The sequence below is a fragment of the Salvelinus alpinus genome, chromosome 30 (assembly GCF_045679555.1).
Source record: "Salvelinus alpinus chromosome 30, SLU_Salpinus.1, whole genome shotgun sequence".
Taxonomy (NCBI): domain Eukaryota; kingdom Metazoa; phylum Chordata; class Actinopteri; order Salmoniformes; family Salmonidae; genus Salvelinus; species Salvelinus alpinus.
In genome coordinates this window covers 22600702-22617632 of record NC_092115.1, presented here as the reverse complement: position 1 = coordinate 22617632, position 16931 = coordinate 22600702, and the positions used below count along the sequence as shown (strand labels likewise).

Here is a 16931-nt window from a genome sequence, read left to right as displayed (position 1 = left end):
CTCTTGCACTGAGATGCAGTGCCTTAGACCGCTGTGCAACTCGGGAGCCCAAGAGCTTATCAAGAGCTTCCATACTTGGCTCAACATACAGTGCTTAAGTATTTCTAAGACATTACTCTACTGTATACAGATGGGCTGTACACACAAAATATGTATAGCTAGACAGACTCCATCTCTTATCTAGAGGTTCTGAAACTTTCCTCAAGTTTGTTCCTGCTTAGTCATTACATTTATTGAATTCAATGTATCAAATATATTGAATTCAATGTATTTCAGACAGTCCCACTCGTCAAAATTCTCAGTAGCTACTGAAATTGTTGAATCTCTATAACCCATATTAATATGGGATAAATGAATGATTATTCACTCTGCTCTGCTCACATCTGGTTGATGGAGAAGAAAAGTTATTACACATCAAATATTCAACCTATTTTGAGAGAAGGGGTTCATTAATGTGCCCTGGCAAAAAGTCCTCTAGCACTTTCATGATACAGTACAGTTTCTTTCCCATGTTGCGCTAATTGCACCATAACAAACCAACAGTGATTAGGCTGGGGCACATAGGCTGTGTTTACACAGCCAGCCCAATTCTGATATTTTTTCCACTAATTGGTCTTTTCACATCAGATCTTTTTCAGAGCTACTCTGATTCATGAAAAGACCAATTAATAAACATGAAACATAACATAATACAGAACATTAATAGACAAGAACAGCTCAAGGACAGAACTACATATAATTTAAAAATGGCACACATATCTATACATACACACAATATCTAGGTCAAATACGGGAGAATCTGTTTTTTGAAACTAGGTTTGATGTTTATTTGAGCAATATGAGATGGAAGGAAGTTCATTGCAATAATAGCTCTATATAATAATGTACACTTTCTTGAATTTGTTCTGGATTTGGGGACTGTGAAAAGACCCCTGGTGGCATGTCTGGTGGGGTAAGTGTGTGTCAGAGCTGTGTGTAAGTTGACTATGCAAACAATTTTTATATTTCAGCACATTAATGTTTCTTATAAAAAGAAGAAGCGATGGAGTCAGTCTCTCCTCAACTCTTAGCCAAGAGAGCCTAGCATGCATAGTATTTATATTATGATTACAATGAAGAGCAAGACCTGCCGCTCTGTTCTGGGCCAGCTGCAGCTTAATTAGGTCTTTCTTTGCAGCACTTGATCACATGACATGACAATAATCAAGATAAGACAAAACTAGAGCCTGCAGGACTTGCTTTTGGAGTGTGGTGTCAAAAAAGAAGAGTAACTGTCATGTTGTCTTTGATCATGTCTTGTCCCTGTGCTTCCCTCTGCTGGTCTTATTAGGTTCTTTCTCTTTCTCTCTCTCTATCGTTCCGTTCATGCTCCCAGCTGTTTCTCATTCTCCCTACGACCTCATTTACTCTTTCACACCTGTCCCCTATTTTGCCCTCTGATTAGAGTCCCTATTTCTCCCTCTGTTTTCCGCTCCTGTCCTTGTCGGATTCTTGTTTGATGTTTGCAGTTTCTGTGTCCTTGTTCCGCCCTGTCGTGTTCTTTTGCCTTCTTCAGATGCTGCGTGTGAGCAGGTGTCTATGTCAGCTACGGTCTGTGCCTTCCTGAAGCGACCTGCAGTCTGTGGTCGCGTCTCCAGTCGTTCCTCTCTATTGACGAGAGGATTTCAGTTTCCTGTTTTGGATTACCATTGATTTATATCCAGGAGAATCATTATTTGTTTTATACTGGAATAAAGACTCTGTTACTATTACGTCGCTTTTGGGTCCTCATTCATCTGCATAACAGAAGAATCCGACCAAGATGGACCCAGCGACTACGGATTCTCTCAACACTGCCGTCAAGTTCCAGGGAGCAATGCTCGGCAGACACGAGCAGGAATTGTCTGCTGCTCGTCATGCCGTTGAGACCCTGGCCACTCAGGTCTCCGACCTGTCAGGACAGTTTCAGAGTCTTCGTCTCGTGCCACCAGCTACTTCCTGGTCTTCCGAGTCTCCGGAACCTAGGGTTAATAACCCACCATGTTACTCTGGGCAGCCCACTGAGTGTCGCTCCTTTCTCACCCAGTGTGATATTGTGTTCTCTCTCCAGCCCAACACATACTCAAGAGAGAGAGCTCGGATCGCTTACGTCATATCACTCCTTACTGGTCGGGCTCGGGAGTGGGGCACAGCTATCTGGGAGGCTAGGGCTGAGTGTTCTAACGTTTATCAGAACTTTAGAGAGGAGATGATACGGGTTTTTGATCGTTCAGTTTTTGGGAAGGAGGCTTCCAGGGCCCTGGCTTCCCTATGTCAAGGTGATCGATCCATAACGGATTACTCTATAGAGTTTCGCACTCTGGCTGCATCCAGTGACTGGAACGAGCCGGCGTTGCTCGCTCGTTTTCTGGAGGGACTCCACGCTGAGGTTAAGGATGAGATTCTCTCCCGGGAGGTTCCTTCCAGCGTGGACTCTTTGATTGCACTCGCCATCCGCATAGAACGACGGGTAGATCTTCGTCACCGAGCTCGTGAAAGAGAGCTCGCGTTAACGGTGTTTCCCCTCTCCGCATCTCAACCATCTCCTCCCACCGGCTCAGAGACTGAGCCCATGCAGCTGGGAGGTATTCGCATCTCGACTAAGGAGAGGGAACGGAGAATCACCAACCGCCTTTGCCTCTATTGCGGTTCTGCTGGACATTTTGTCATGTCATGTCCAGTAAAAGCCAGAGCTCATCAGTAAGCGGAGGGCTACTGGTGAGCGCTACTACTCAGGTCTCTCCATCAAGATCCTGTACTACCTTGTCGGTCCATCTACGCTGGACCGGTTCGGCTGCTTCCTGCAGTGCCTTGATAGACTCAGGGGCTGAGGGTTGTTTTATGGACGAAGCATGGGCTCGGAAACATGACATTCCCCTCAGACAGTTAGGGAAGCCCACGCCCATGTTCGCCTTAGATGGTAGTCTTCTCCCCAGTATCAGATGTGAGACACTACCTTTAACCCTCACAGTATCTGGTAACCACAGTGAGACCATTTCCTTTTTGATTTTTCGTTCACCTTTTACACCTGTTGTTTTGGGTCATCCCTGGCTAGTATGTCATAATCCTTCTATTAATTGGTCTAGTAATTCTATTCTATCCTGGAACGTTTCTTGTCATGTGAAGTGTTTAATGTCTGCTATCCCTCCTGTGTCTTCTGTCCCCTCTACTCAGGAGGAACCTGGTGATTTGACAGGAGTGCCGGAGGAATATCATGATCTGCGCACGGTCTTCAGTCGGTCCAGAGCCAGCTCCCTTCCTCCTCACCGGTCGTATGATTGTTGTATTGATCTCCTTCCGGGGACCACTCCCCCTCGGGGTAGACTATACTCTGTCGGCTCCCGAACGTAAGGCTCTCGAGGATTATCTGTCTGTTTCTCTCGACGCCGGTACCGTGGTGCCTTCTTCCTCTCCCGCCGGAGCGGGATTTTTCTTTGTTAAGAAGAAGGACGGTACTCTGCGCCCCTGCGTGGATTATCGAGGGCTGAATGACATAACGGTTAAGAATCGTTATCCGCTTCCCCTTATGTCGTCAGCCTTCGAGATTTTGCAGGGAGCCAGGTGCTTTACTAAGTTGGACCTTCGTAACGCTTACCATCTCGTACGCATCAGAGAGGGGGACGAGTGGAAAACGGCGTTTAACACTCCGTTAGGGCATTTTGAATACCGGGTTCTGCCGTTCGGTCTCGCTAATGCTCCAGCTGTCTTTCAGGCATTAGTTAATGATGTACTGAGAGACATGCTGAACATTTTTGTTTTCGTTTACCTTGACGATATCCTGATTTTTTCACCGTCACTCGAGATTCATGTTCAGCACGTTCGACGTGTACTCCAGCGCCTTTTAGAGAATTGTCTCTACGTGAAGGCTGAGAAGTGCGCCTTTCATGTCTCCTCTGTCACTTTTCTCGGTTCTGTTATTTCCGCTGAAGGCATTCAGATGGATCCCGCTAAGGTCCAGGCTGTCAGCGATTGGCCCGTCCCTAAGTCACGTGTCGAGTTGCAGCGTTTTCTCGGTTTCGCTAATTTCTATCGGCGTTTCATTCGTAATTTCGGTCAAGTGGCTGCCCCTCTCACCGCTCTGACTTCTGTCAAGACTTGCTTTAAGTGGTCCGGTTCCGCCCAGGGAGCTTTTGATCTCCTCAAGAAGCGTTTTACATCCGCTCCTATCCTTGTTACTCCTGACGTCACTAAACAATTCATTGTCGAGGTTGACGCTTCAGAGGTGGGCGTGGGAGCCATTCTGTCTCAGCGCTTCCAGTCTGACGATAAGGTCCATCCTTGCGCTTACTTTTCTCATCGCCTGTCGCCATCGGAACGCAACTATGATGTGGGTAACCGCGAACTGCTCGCCATCCGCTTAGCCATAGGCGAATGGCGACAGTGGTTGGAGGGGGCGACCGTCCCTTTTGTCGTTTGGACTGACCATAAGAACCTTGAGTACATCCGTTCGGCCAAACGACTTAATGCACGTCAAGCTCGTTGGTCGTTGTTTTTCGCTCGTTTCGAGTTCGTGATTTCCTATCGTCCGGGAAATAAGAACACCAAGCCTGATGCCTTATCCCGTCTCTTTAGTTCTTCTGTGGCTTCTACCGACCCCGAGGGGATTCTCCCTGAAGGGCGTGTTGTCGGGTTGACTGTCTGGGGAATTGAGAGACAGGTAAAGCAAGCACTCACTCACACTGCGTCGCCGCGCGCTTGTCCTAGTAACCTTCTGTTCGTTCCTGTCTCTACTCGTCTGGCTGTTCTTCAGTGGGCTCACTCTGCCAAGTTAGCTGGCCACCCCGGCGTTCGGGGTACGCTTGCTTCTATTCGCCAGCGGTTTTGGTGGCCTACTCAGGAGCGGGACACGCGTCGTTTCGTGGCTGCTTGTTCGGACTGCGCGCAGACTAAGTCAGGTAACTCTCCTCCTGCCGGTCGTCTCAGACCGCTTCCCATTCCTTCTCGACCATGGTCTCACATCGCCTTAGACTTTATTACCGGTCTGCCTTCGTCTGCGGGGAAGACTGTGATTCTTACGGTTATCGATAGGTTCTCTAAGGCGGCACATTTCATTCCCCTCGCTAAGCTTCCTTCCGCTAAGGAGACGGCACAAATCATCATTGAGAATGTGTTCAGAATTCATGGCCTCCCGTTAGACGCCGTTTCAGACAGAGGTCCGCAATTCACGTCACAGTTTTGGAGGGAGTTCTGTCGTTTGATTGGTGCTTCCGTCAGTCTCTCTTCCGGGTTTCATCCCCAGTCTAACGGTCAAGCAGAAAGGGCCAATCAGTCGATTGGTCGCATTTTACGCAGCCTTTCGTTTCGAAACCCTGCGTCTTGGGCAGAACAGCTCCCCTGGGCTGAGTACGCTCACAACTCGCTTCCTTCGTCTGCTACCGGGCTGTCCCCGTTTCAGAGTAGTCTTGGCTACCAGCCTCCTCTGTTCTCGTCCCAGCTCGCCGAGTCCAGCGTCCCCTCCGCTCAGGCTTTTGTCCAACGTTGTGAGCGCACCTGGAGGAGGGTCAGGTCTGCACTTTGCCGTTACAGGGCGCAGACTGTGAGAGCCGCCAATAAACGTAGGATTAAGAGTCCTAGGTATTGTCGCGGTCAGAGAGTGTGGCTTTCCACTCGTAACCTTCCTCTTACGACAGCTTCTCGCAAGTTGACTCCGCGGTTCATTGGTCCGTTCCGTGTCTCTCAGGTCGTCAATCCTGTCGCTGTGCGACTGCTTCTTCCGCGACATCTTCGTCGCGTCCACCCTTTTTTCCATGTCTCTTGTGTTAAGCCTTTTCTTCGCGCCCCCTTTCGTCTTTCCCCCCCCCCCCCCCGTCCTTGTCGAGGGCGCTCCTATTTACAAGGTACGGAAGATCATGGACATGCGTTCTCGGGGACGTGGTCACCAGTACTTAGTGGATTGGGAGGGTTACGGTCCTGAGGAGAGGAGTTGGGTTCCATCTCGGGACGTGCTGGACCGTTCGTTGATCGATGATTTCCTTCGTTGCCGCCAGGGTTCCTCCTCGAGTGCGCCAGGAGGCGCTCGGTGAGTGGGGGGGTACTGTCATGTTGTCTTTGATCATGTCTTGTCCCTGTGCTTCCCTCTGCTGGTCTTATTAGGTTCTTTCTCTTTCTCTCTCTCTATCGTTCCGTTCATGCTCCCAGCTGTTTCTCATTCTCCCTACGACCTCATTTACTCTTTCACACCTGTCCCCTATTTTGCCCTCTGATTAGAGTCCCTATTTCTCCCTCTGTTTTCCGCTCCTGTCCTTGTCGGATTCTTGTTTGATGTTTGCAGTTTCTGTGTCCTTGTTCCGCCCTGTCGTGTTCTTTTGCCTTCTTCAGATGCTGCGTGTGAGCAGGTGTCTATGTCAGCTACGGTCTGTGCCTTCCTGAAGCGACCTGCAGTCTGTGGTCGCGTCTCCAGTCGTTCCTCTCTATTGACGAGAGGATTTCAGTTTCCTGTTTTGGATTACCATTGATTTATATCCAGGAGAATCATTATTTGTTTTATACTGGAATAAAGACTCTGTTACTATTACGTCGCTTTTGGGTCCTCATTCATCTGCATAACAGTAACTCTATGGACAGACCTCTCCCCATCGTTACAACTATTGAATCTATATGTTTTTACCATGGCAGTTTACAATATAAGGTAACACCAAGTAATTTAGTCTCCTCAACTTGTTCAACAGCCACACCATTCATTACCAGATTCAGCTGAGGTCTAGAGCTTAGGGAATGATTTGTAGCAAATACAATGCTGGACCATGTTCAGGACCAGTTTATTACTGGCCACCCATTCCAAAACTGACTGCACCTCCTTGTTAAGGGTTTCAGTGACTTCATTAACTGTGGTTTCTGACATGCATATGGTTGAATCATCAGCATACATGGACACACAGGCCAGTGTTAGAACCAGTAAATGACTTTGGCTTCCCTCCAGGCCTGAGGACAAAGACATTCCTCTAGGCTTTGATATGACAGATAGGAGTGGCTATAGAGTCAGCTACCATCCAAGTTGTCAATGCCAGGAGGTTTGTCATTATTGATCAATATCAATAATTTTTCCACCTCTCCCACACTAACTTTACAAAATTCCAACGTGCAATGCTTTTTGTTCATTATTCATTTTTTTATGCATGAGTATGATGGCTCACTGTTCATTGTTGGCATTTCCTGCCTAATTTTGCCCACTTTGCCAATGAAGTAATCATTAAAATAATTGGCAACATCAAATGGTTTTGTGATTAATAAGCCATCTGATTCGATTAAAGATTGAGTTGAATTCGTCTTTCTGCCCATAATTTAAATTTAAAGTACTCCAAAGTTTTTTTCCATCATTCATTATATCATTGATCTTGGCTTAATACATAATACCGTTTCTTCTTCTTTTTGTTGAGTTTAGTCACATAATTTCTCAACTTGCATTAAGTCAGCCAGTCAGATGTGCAGCCAGATTCCTTTGCCCCAACTCTTTCAACCATATAGTTTTTCAATTCCTCATCAATCCATGGAGCCGTAACTGTTCTAACAGTCCGTTTCTTAACAGGTCCATGTTTATCAATAATTGGAAGAAGCAATTTAATAAATTCATCAAGTAAAGCTTCTGGATGCTCCTTATTAATCACATCAGACCAACAAATATTTTTAACATCATCCACATAAGAGTCACAGCAAAATATTCTGTATGATCTCTTATACACTATTCTAGGCACAGCTTTTGTAACTTTTGATTTCCGGGCAGTGTTGTGTATTCATGGATGCCAAGGGAAGCCAGGCTTCCCCAAATATTTCACCAATAAATAAATACAATTATAATTAATTTCTCTTAGTATCTCTCTGTTTTCATAATATTCCGTCAATTCGCAAGTGGCTGAAATCATCTGAGCAAGGGAAACAGCGCCCGTCTGTCTCAGTATGGGAACCCATGTATCTGATACTGTCTGGACCAAAAGAGTATAACTTTTTGCAGCCGTAGCATTTGATTGATTGATGCCAGCAAGCATTTGGCTCCCCTTGAAAAAGCATTTTATAAAATAATTAGCTTAACTCAACTGTGAGTTGTGCTGGTGCAGCAAAACACCCCCCAAGGGAGGCCAGTTTGGATTTGGCTTCAGACCAATCAAATGACTTCCTTTGCAAAACGTCATTTTCAGAAAAAAGTTTCTGGTCTGCTTGTGTTGATGTCCTACAGTAGCTAGCCTGCCAAATCGTCCCTTTCCTAAGCCATGGATGGAGATTGGGATTTTAACTTGTGTTTTTGACTTAATTCTCTGTACAGGCCAATGCCGATTCTGATCTACCTTTAACTAAATATGTTGTGCCACTGGCCTGAGATGATTGAAGTTCAATACGTAGCCTAGATGTAGCCTGGTTGGCTCACATAAACTAGCTAGCTAGCTAGCTAGCTAGCTATCTAACATAGCTGGTTCATTGTTGCCCATGCAAGGAAGTCAGGCTAGCAAGCATTTTAGCTATGACAACAAAAACTAAAAGTGTACTGTTTGACAGAGCCAGTGGCGACCCGCCATTCAGGGCAGGTGGGGTAGAGCCCACCTGTTTAGCATGTTTTGCATGTTATTTTTGCATTAATACGTGTCACATATCAGTTTGCAAACAATGAAAAAAAGAAAATAATTGAGTTAAAAAAGCTGTATTTTCTTGAGTAAGGCAACTCCAAAATGCTGCCGTTTCAGCCTAGCTCAGTGCTTTCCGTGGGAGTGGGGCAGCCAGAGGAAAATATTGAGTGTATGGGTTGGTAATGTTCTCTAGTTGCGCCGTGATTGGCTCAGTGGTCTGTCACTCATGAGGACATTACGTCACCGCCAAATCTATGGGGAGAGCTCAAAAATTCAAACCCCTTGGGTGCTGCCATGGAGTTACATTAGAAGTGCCCATCCAAGAAGCCTCAAAGTCATTGGCCACAGATAAAATGACATCAAATTACGTTAAATACAGTGCCTTCGGAAAGTATTCAGACCCTTTGACTTTTCCACATTTTGTTACGTTACAGCTTTATTCTAAAAACATTTTTTTTATCTCTCAATCTACACACAATACCCCACAATGACAAAGCAAAAACTGATTTTTAGTATAAATAAAAAAATATCACATTCACGTAAGTATTCAGACCCTTTACTCAGTACTTTGTTGAAGCACCTTTGGTAGCGATTACAGCCTCGGGTATAATACCTTGGGTATGACGCTACAAGCTTGGCGCACCTGTATTTTGGGAGTTTCACCCATTTTTCTCTGCAGATCCTCTCAAGCACTGTCAGGTTGGATGGGGAGTGTTGCTGCAAAGCTATTTTCAGGTATCTCCAGAGATAGATCAGGTTCAAGTCTGGGGTCTGGCTGGGCCACTCAAGGATATTCAGAGACTTGTCCCGAAGCCACTCCTGCATTGTCCTAGCTGTGTGCTTAGGGTCATTGTCCTGTTGGAAGGTAAAACCTTGCCCCAGTCTGAGGTCCTGAGCGCTATGGAGCAGGTTTTCATTAAGGATCTCTCTGTACTTTGCTCTGTTCATCTTTGCCTTGATCCTGACTAGTCTCCCAGTCCATGCCGCTGAAAAACATCCTCAGAGCATGATGCTGCCACCACCATAGGGATGGTGCCAGGTTTCCTCCAGGCGTGACACTTGGCATTCAGGCCAAATAGTTCAATCTTGGTTTCATCAGACCAGAGAATTGTGTTTCTCATGGTCTGGGAGTCTTTAGGTGCCTTTTGGCAAACTCCAAGCGGGCTATCATGTGCCTTTTACTGAGGAGTGGCTTCCATCTGGCCACTCTATCATAAAGGCCTGATTGGTGGAGTGCTGCAGAGATGGTTCTCCCATCTCCACAAAGGAACTCTAGAGCTCTGTCAGAGTGACCATTGGGTTCTTGGTCACCTCCCTGACCAAGGCCCTTCTCCCCGATTGCTCAGTTTGGCCAGGTGGCCAGCTCTAGAAAGGGTCTTGATGGTTCCAAATGTCTTCCATTAAAGAATGATGGAGGCCACTGTGTTCTTGGGGACCTTCGATGCTGCAGAAATGTTTGAGTACCCTTCCCCAGATCTGTGCCTTGACACAATCCTGTCTTGGAGCTCTACGGACAATTCCTTCAACCTCATGGCTTTGTTTTTGCTCTGACATGCACTGTCAACTGTGGGACCTTATATAGACAAGTGTGTGCATTTCCAAATCATGTCCAATCAGCTGAATTTACCACAGGTGAACTCCAATCAAGTTTAAGAAACATCTAAAGGACATCTATTCAGTGGAGTGCATGTGTGGTCCATGTCTGGGTTTAAGGGTCTCTTTTCCAAGCTTAAAAAGGATAAACTTTCAACATTGGCCACGCTTTCAATCCAGCATGACTTCTGCCACATTCAAAACAACTGGAAACTCGGAACTGGGAAATCTCAGACTTTAGTGAGTTCAAGACAACAACAAAAAACGAGCTCCGACTGGGAAAATAAGTTTTGAAAGAATTCCAAGTCTAGAGCTCCGACCTGAAGATTACTAACATCATAATTCGACATTGTTTTTTTGTTGTTGTTCCCAGTTGTCTTGAAAGCACAATAAATCCAGAGAATGACAGACTTTGATGTCAAAGTTTGATGACAAAACTTGCCCTCAAATTACCACTGTGTCACCTTCCTGTTGAAGTGAGCACAGCAAAACAATGTGAGTCCAAAAATATATTGTATGCTGATGCATGTAATATGCCAGGGAGATATGTATAATGTAGCTTAGAAAGTAATACTAAGTGTATGTTGTATAGTAAGCTGTTAGTAGCCCATGTGCCTCACCCTAATAATTCAGTCCCTTTTCCCCTCATCATTTAGCCTACTGTTCTGACTTGGTGGTACACATGTAGCCTATAGCCTGTTTTAGAGAAATGTCATCATCAAATATTGTAAGAGCTTTCATTGTCTGCTTATATGCCCCCTTTAGTTATCCTGTGGTTCTGACTTGGTGTACAGGGAGAATACTGGAAGAACAGCCCATTCTATCACTGTGCATTTCAAAAGTGCTGAACAAATAGTTATATTGACTACGTCTGTCCTAGCTCATGTCTTAATCGAAAATACGGATTGCCTCTTATCCGCTCAACGTCCTGTTATGTCATAGTTTGTACATCTCAATTGTCAATAGGAACCACATTTGTTTAAACAAGTCAGCCATATTAGCTATGTTTTTTTTAAAGGCAGTAAATGAGGCTGAATGAACTGTTTCACTGCCAGACAAGGCTACGCTGATAGCCATGTGTTGCGGTGGTAAGGTGTTGGGACGGTTGTTGGGACTCTGCTGTTGGGACAGCTTTATGTAGGCCCTAACAGTTTATGGGCACCGTTTTTTTTCACCATTATCCTCCAAAAAATGTATTGTTAATGTTGTGTTGTGTAGTGGCTTTGCTGGCATGCATCTAAAAATGTTTTAGTTTGCCCCACAAAGATTTACATACTAAAATCTCCACTGGACAGAGCCATAGACCATTTTGCCAACATGAAGAGAGGAGGATGGCATTGACGTTGAACTAGTCTACAAATACTGTAGGGTGAGTCAACATTTTTTGCTTTACTTGAGGGCGAACACACCCACACACAGACATACATACAGTTGAAGTCGGAGGTTTACATACACCTTAGCCAAATACATTTAAACTCAGTTTTTCACAATTCCTGACATTTAATCCAAGTAAAAATTCCATTTTATGTCCGTTAGGATCACCACTTTATTTTAAGAATGTGAAATGTCAGAATAATAGTAGAGAGAATGATTTATTTCAGCTTTTATTTCTTTCATCACATTCCCAGTGGGTCAGAGGTTTACATACACTCAATTAGTATTTGGTAGCATTGCCTTTGTTTAACTTGGGTCAAACATTTTGGGTAGCCTTCCACAAGCTTCTCACAATTAGTTGGGTGAATTTTGGCCCATTCCTCCTGACAGAGCTGGTGTAACCGAGTCAGGTTTGTAGGACTCCTTGCTCGCACATGCTTTTTCAGTTCTGCACACAAATTTTCTACAGGATTTAGGTCAGGGCTTTGTGATGGCCATTCCAATACCTTGACTCTGTTGTCTTTAAGCCATTTTGTCACAACTTTGGAAGTACGCTTGGGGTCATTGTCCACTTGGAAGACCCATTTGCAACCAAGCTTTAACTTCCTGACTGATGTCTTGAGATGTTGCTTCAATATATCCACATCATTTTCCATCTTCATGATGCCATCTATTTTGTGCAGTGCACCAGTCCCTCCTGCAGCAAAGCACCCCCACAACATGATGCTGCCACCCCCGTGCTTCACGGTTGGAATGGTGTTCTTCGGCTTGCAAGCGTCCCCCTTTTTCCTCCAACAATAATGATGGTCATTATGACCAAACAGTTCTATTTTTGTTTCATCAGACCAGAGGATATTTCTCCAAAAAGTACGGTCTTTGTCCCCATGTGCAGTTGCAAACTGTTTTGGAGCAGTTCCTTGCTGAGCGGCCTTTCAGGTTATGTCGATATAGGACTCGTTTACCTGTGGATGTAGATACTTTTGTACCCGTTTCCTCCAGCATCTTCACAGGGTCCTTTGCTGTTGTTCTGGGATTGATTTGCACTTTTTGCACCAAAGTACATTCATCTCTAGGAGACAGAACGCGTCTCCTCCCTGAGCGGTATGACGGCTGCGTGGTCTCATGGAGTTTATACTTGCGTACTATTGTTTGTACAGATGAACGTGGTACCTTCAGGCATTTGGAAATTGCTCCCAAGGATGAACCAGCCTTGTGGCGGTCTACAATTGGTTTTCTGAGGTCTTGGCTGATTTCTTTTGATTTTCCCATGATGTCAAGCAAAGAGGCACTGAGTTTGAAGGTAGGCCTTGAAATATATCCACAGGTACACCTCCAATTGAATCAATTGATGTCAATTAGCCTATCAGAAGCATGATAATTAGCAACATTGATTGGACTAAATAGTTTTGTTGTATCTTTAAGTTTGTTTTCAGTGTATTAAACTAAACATATATAGCCTTGTTGATTTGATGTTTAAATGATTAAGTTGAAATGGTGCTGGAATAGCGGAGGCAGCGCTCCTGTTGTCTTTGTGCTGACTTGCAGTAACTCCTTGGTTCTAAATCAGTAGTTGTTTAGTAAACTGTCGAAAACATTAACTTGCTTGACCATATACCTGTTTGAATGCAATATTTGCTTTGTGGACTTCAGCGGACAGATGAGGCTTTCCGGTTTTGTGATGAAATAAACAAACGTGTAGTTGAATTTATTCGGCCACTGTGTGACTGTTGTCTTTTTGTTGTCATGGCCTTATTGTATTCACGGTGGCGTATGAATTTATGGTTATAGAGCAAACAATGCAATTATCACAACATAGGTTGCATATGGCTTTTTTAATGGCTTGGCTTATACAGCTCTAGAACAAAGTTCTACAGTATTAGTAAAAATGTAATCAATACATGTGGATGATCTTGTCCCTGTAGTGTCTGTAAACACCATGGTAGGTTGATTAATAACCTGAACCAGATTATGGTTACTGTGAAACGCTTCCTCTTGAGTGGACAGATATTCAGGTCCCCAAGAGTAAACATCTGTGTTTGCATCATATATACTATCAAGCATTTCACACACATTACTTAGATACTGACTGTTAGCACTTGGTGGCCTATAGCAACACCCCAAAATAATAGGCTTTAGATGAGGCAGGTGAACCTGCAACCACAGCACTTCAATAACACTTGACGTGAGATCTTTCTAAGCATTAAAGGGATATGGCTCTGAACATATAGAGCAACACCTCCCCAATAAGCATTCCTGTCTCTTCTATAGATGTTATATCCTTGTATTGATACTGTTGTATCATCAAACGAATTATCTAAGTCTCAGAAATGGCTAATATATAAATGTTATCTAATGTTAGCAAGTTATTGATTTCTTTAACCTTATTTCTAAGGCTACATATATTAATATGGGCTATTTTCAGCCCTTTCCTGGGTAACTCCTCTGAGATAGACATAGTCTGGAGCGTTTCAGGTGACCCATATTATTTGTGCCTCCAAACAATGTAAAAATCGAAGTCTATACCTATAAAAGTCTGTAAGACTATGCAGACAGTAGAGTCAGACTGTCCTATTTAACAAATTTTTCAGAGGTTAACAACATCCTGTGTGAAAGGCATTCTATCATAGAGTTGCATATAGAATCTGTTTGGGTTCTACTTTCCACGTTGTTGCAGAATATGGTTAAAAATAGCTGTATTTCACTCTCACGAGTCAAATCATTACATCAGAATCCACTGCATCATAGCTCACACCGAACAGTTGTTATATCTTGTTCTGATGGGTATAAGCTTATTATATGCACTATAGGACCAGGCATCCATTCACACCTGTGTCCCATTTACTCTGCCACACATTGGGGGCACAGGCAACATAAGCACAGCAATGGGTAAATTCAGAGCATCCCGTGAGGGGAGGATGATGAGGATGCTATTTAGCGGAAATATGAAATTACCTAGACTATCATTTGCCCTGTAAAGAGCACTCCAATGACAGATTCATGGCAAAATGAGATCTTGATGCTTTGAATAGCACAAGCCTATTCATTACTGCTACAGCTGTAGGATCTTAATGTGATCACCCTGTTGTAGAACTTTCCTGCAGTGCAGGAATTGTAAAAGTTGTAGTCTATTTGAGGTTTAAAAAAACTTCTGACGTTTGGAATGTCCACTGACATTTTTTACTTGATTTTCTCTTAAGAAAAATATATCAACCCCTATAAAAATTTATATTAATTAGACTCCACATAATAATTAAAATGTTCTGTTGCTGCAGGATTATTTTCCTGCTGTAGCAAACTGGCTCAAATTAAGATCCTACATCTGCCTGTGTTTATACCATATCTCTTTGACTGTGAAAAATGCTGCATGCTTAAATCAAGAGTTCAACTTCTGTAAACTGCAGAGAGCAAATTGGTGTAATAAATGAGAGTAAACAAGTAGAACATTGTACCCTAGGCTACCCTATATGGACAAAAACCTCTTCTTACCAAATCCATCCATCGTAATGCCACACATTTGTTAGTTTATATTTTCAAGCAATAGAAAGCTTCATCCTTGTGCACATTTTATCATCATGCATTTTTTTAACCTTTATTTAACTAGGCAAGTCAGTTAATATTAAGAACAAATTCTTTTTTTCAATGACGGCCTAGGAACAGTGGGTTAACTGCCTGTTCAGCGGCAGAACGACAGATTTGTACCTTGTCAGCTCGGGGATTCAAACTTTCAACCTTTAGTTTACTAGTCCAACGCTCTAACCACTAGACTACCCTGCCGCACCGGGGGATAGGCCTAACACAAAACGAAATATACAGTAAAAGTACTGTTGTAGTACTTACCACTGACAGACACGTTGATAAAGACAGAATAAAAACAATCAAACTTCTCATATTTAATTCATTGGTCGCCTGCCGGACTTCATTGACGAGAGGTCACAATCCCATTCAAGTGACTAAAAGGGTTTTTATGAAGAAGAAAAAAATCCAATATTCCAGGTTAAAGATAATTAAAACCAACTATGAAGTTAGTTGAAGGAATGAACCTTGAAAGGCTTTGATTTGTCAAATCCAAATACTTGATAAAGAGAGAAACACGCACTGCTTGGTTTGGCCGCGCGCAATGTTTTGGCATCACTTGGCACTTCGTCTGGTCTTTGGGAAGAAGTCACAGGTCTGCAGCAGCCGTGTCAAATATTACATTGAAAGCTTTACTAAGTCCCGAATCACCGAACTGAGGCTCAAATGCAGAAATTCCGTTTCCCTGAAGCCATCGAACCAGAGTACCATCTGCACGTACGGGACAATTGTGTGCTGGTAGGCTACAGCAGCACTGGCGTCCGTGGAGGGATGCTTTCTCCTTATGAACTTTGAAATGACTGAAGCCAGCTCTGTGCTGTTACGCAAGTCAAAAAACCCGTGAATTATATTGACCTATTGGAGCACATGTTATGCTATTACCGTGTTAGTATGGAGGGTGATCCGTGCCATTACGAAAATGCTTAAATGCTCAATTGAAATGTAAAATTATAAATGCATTTATATGTTCATATCAGTATGTATGATTCATGACACAATGAAATTCTAATGTTAAAAATAAATTTTAAAATGGCTAATTTAATATTGGAAATGGTTCATGGAAATTCTAAATTAAAATGGGAAATGGAAAACAGAAAATGGCAAATGGTTAACAGAAAATGGTAAAAAGAATTTGCAAAGTGAAATGGAAAATGGCTATTTTCATTTTCAAATTGCCCAATTTAGCATTTTCTCTTTTTATTTTAAACGTTTATTTAAATTGCTTCCTGGAGGCCTTAACCAGAGAGCAACAGGACACCACCATGAGGTAATGCATCCTATGTGCATTGATTTTAGACTAGTGTAACTGACATGTTTCAAACCTGGTGTGCTGTACACCAGAAGAACATTTTAGCCTGCCAAGCCAAAACCTAGGCAATTTAGCTTGGGGAGCTAATGCAATTTGTCTGGTCCCTGGCAAAGTTACTCAACATTAGGCAAAGTTACTCATCACATGGTCACAAATCACTTCTTCCTGGTTACTTGTTTGCATGATGAGTAACCTTATTTGATACCTGAAGAGTTGCATTGGCTATAGGCTTTGGTTTAGCAGGCTAATGTGCTCTTCTGATGTGCAGAATAGCCTTGTTTGAACCCTGTCAGTCATATTTGTTTCGTGGCTCAGCTGGGTCTCTGTGAGGAAGAGGTCAAAAGATGGTGAATCTTGACTGAGGTGGTTCAGTTACCACACATGCATGATGAGTAGGCCCTACCTTGTCTGAGACCTGAAGAGTTGCATTGGCTCCGTGAGTCAATTGCTAGGCTTCAGTTTAACAGGCCTATGCTTTTCTGGTACACAGGAGACCTGTTTACACTAGT

At 43.6% G+C, this 16931-nt stretch overlaps 1 protein-coding gene across 1 annotated transcript in view; it reads right to left on the bottom strand.

Moving 5' to 3' along the window:
- Positions 1 to 15892, bottom strand: part of LOC139560101 (vasoactive intestinal polypeptide receptor 2-like) — a 44380-nt gene extending 28488 nt beyond the window's left edge. The window contains exon 1 of the mRNA XM_071376607.1: positions 15378 to 15892. Within this exon, the coding sequence (XP_071232708.1) occupies positions 15378 to 15428 (51 nt within the window). The 5' untranslated portion in view covers positions 15429 to 15892. The remainder of the gene's footprint in view (positions 1 to 15377) is intronic.
- Positions 15893 to 16931: the final 1039 nt, after the last annotated feature.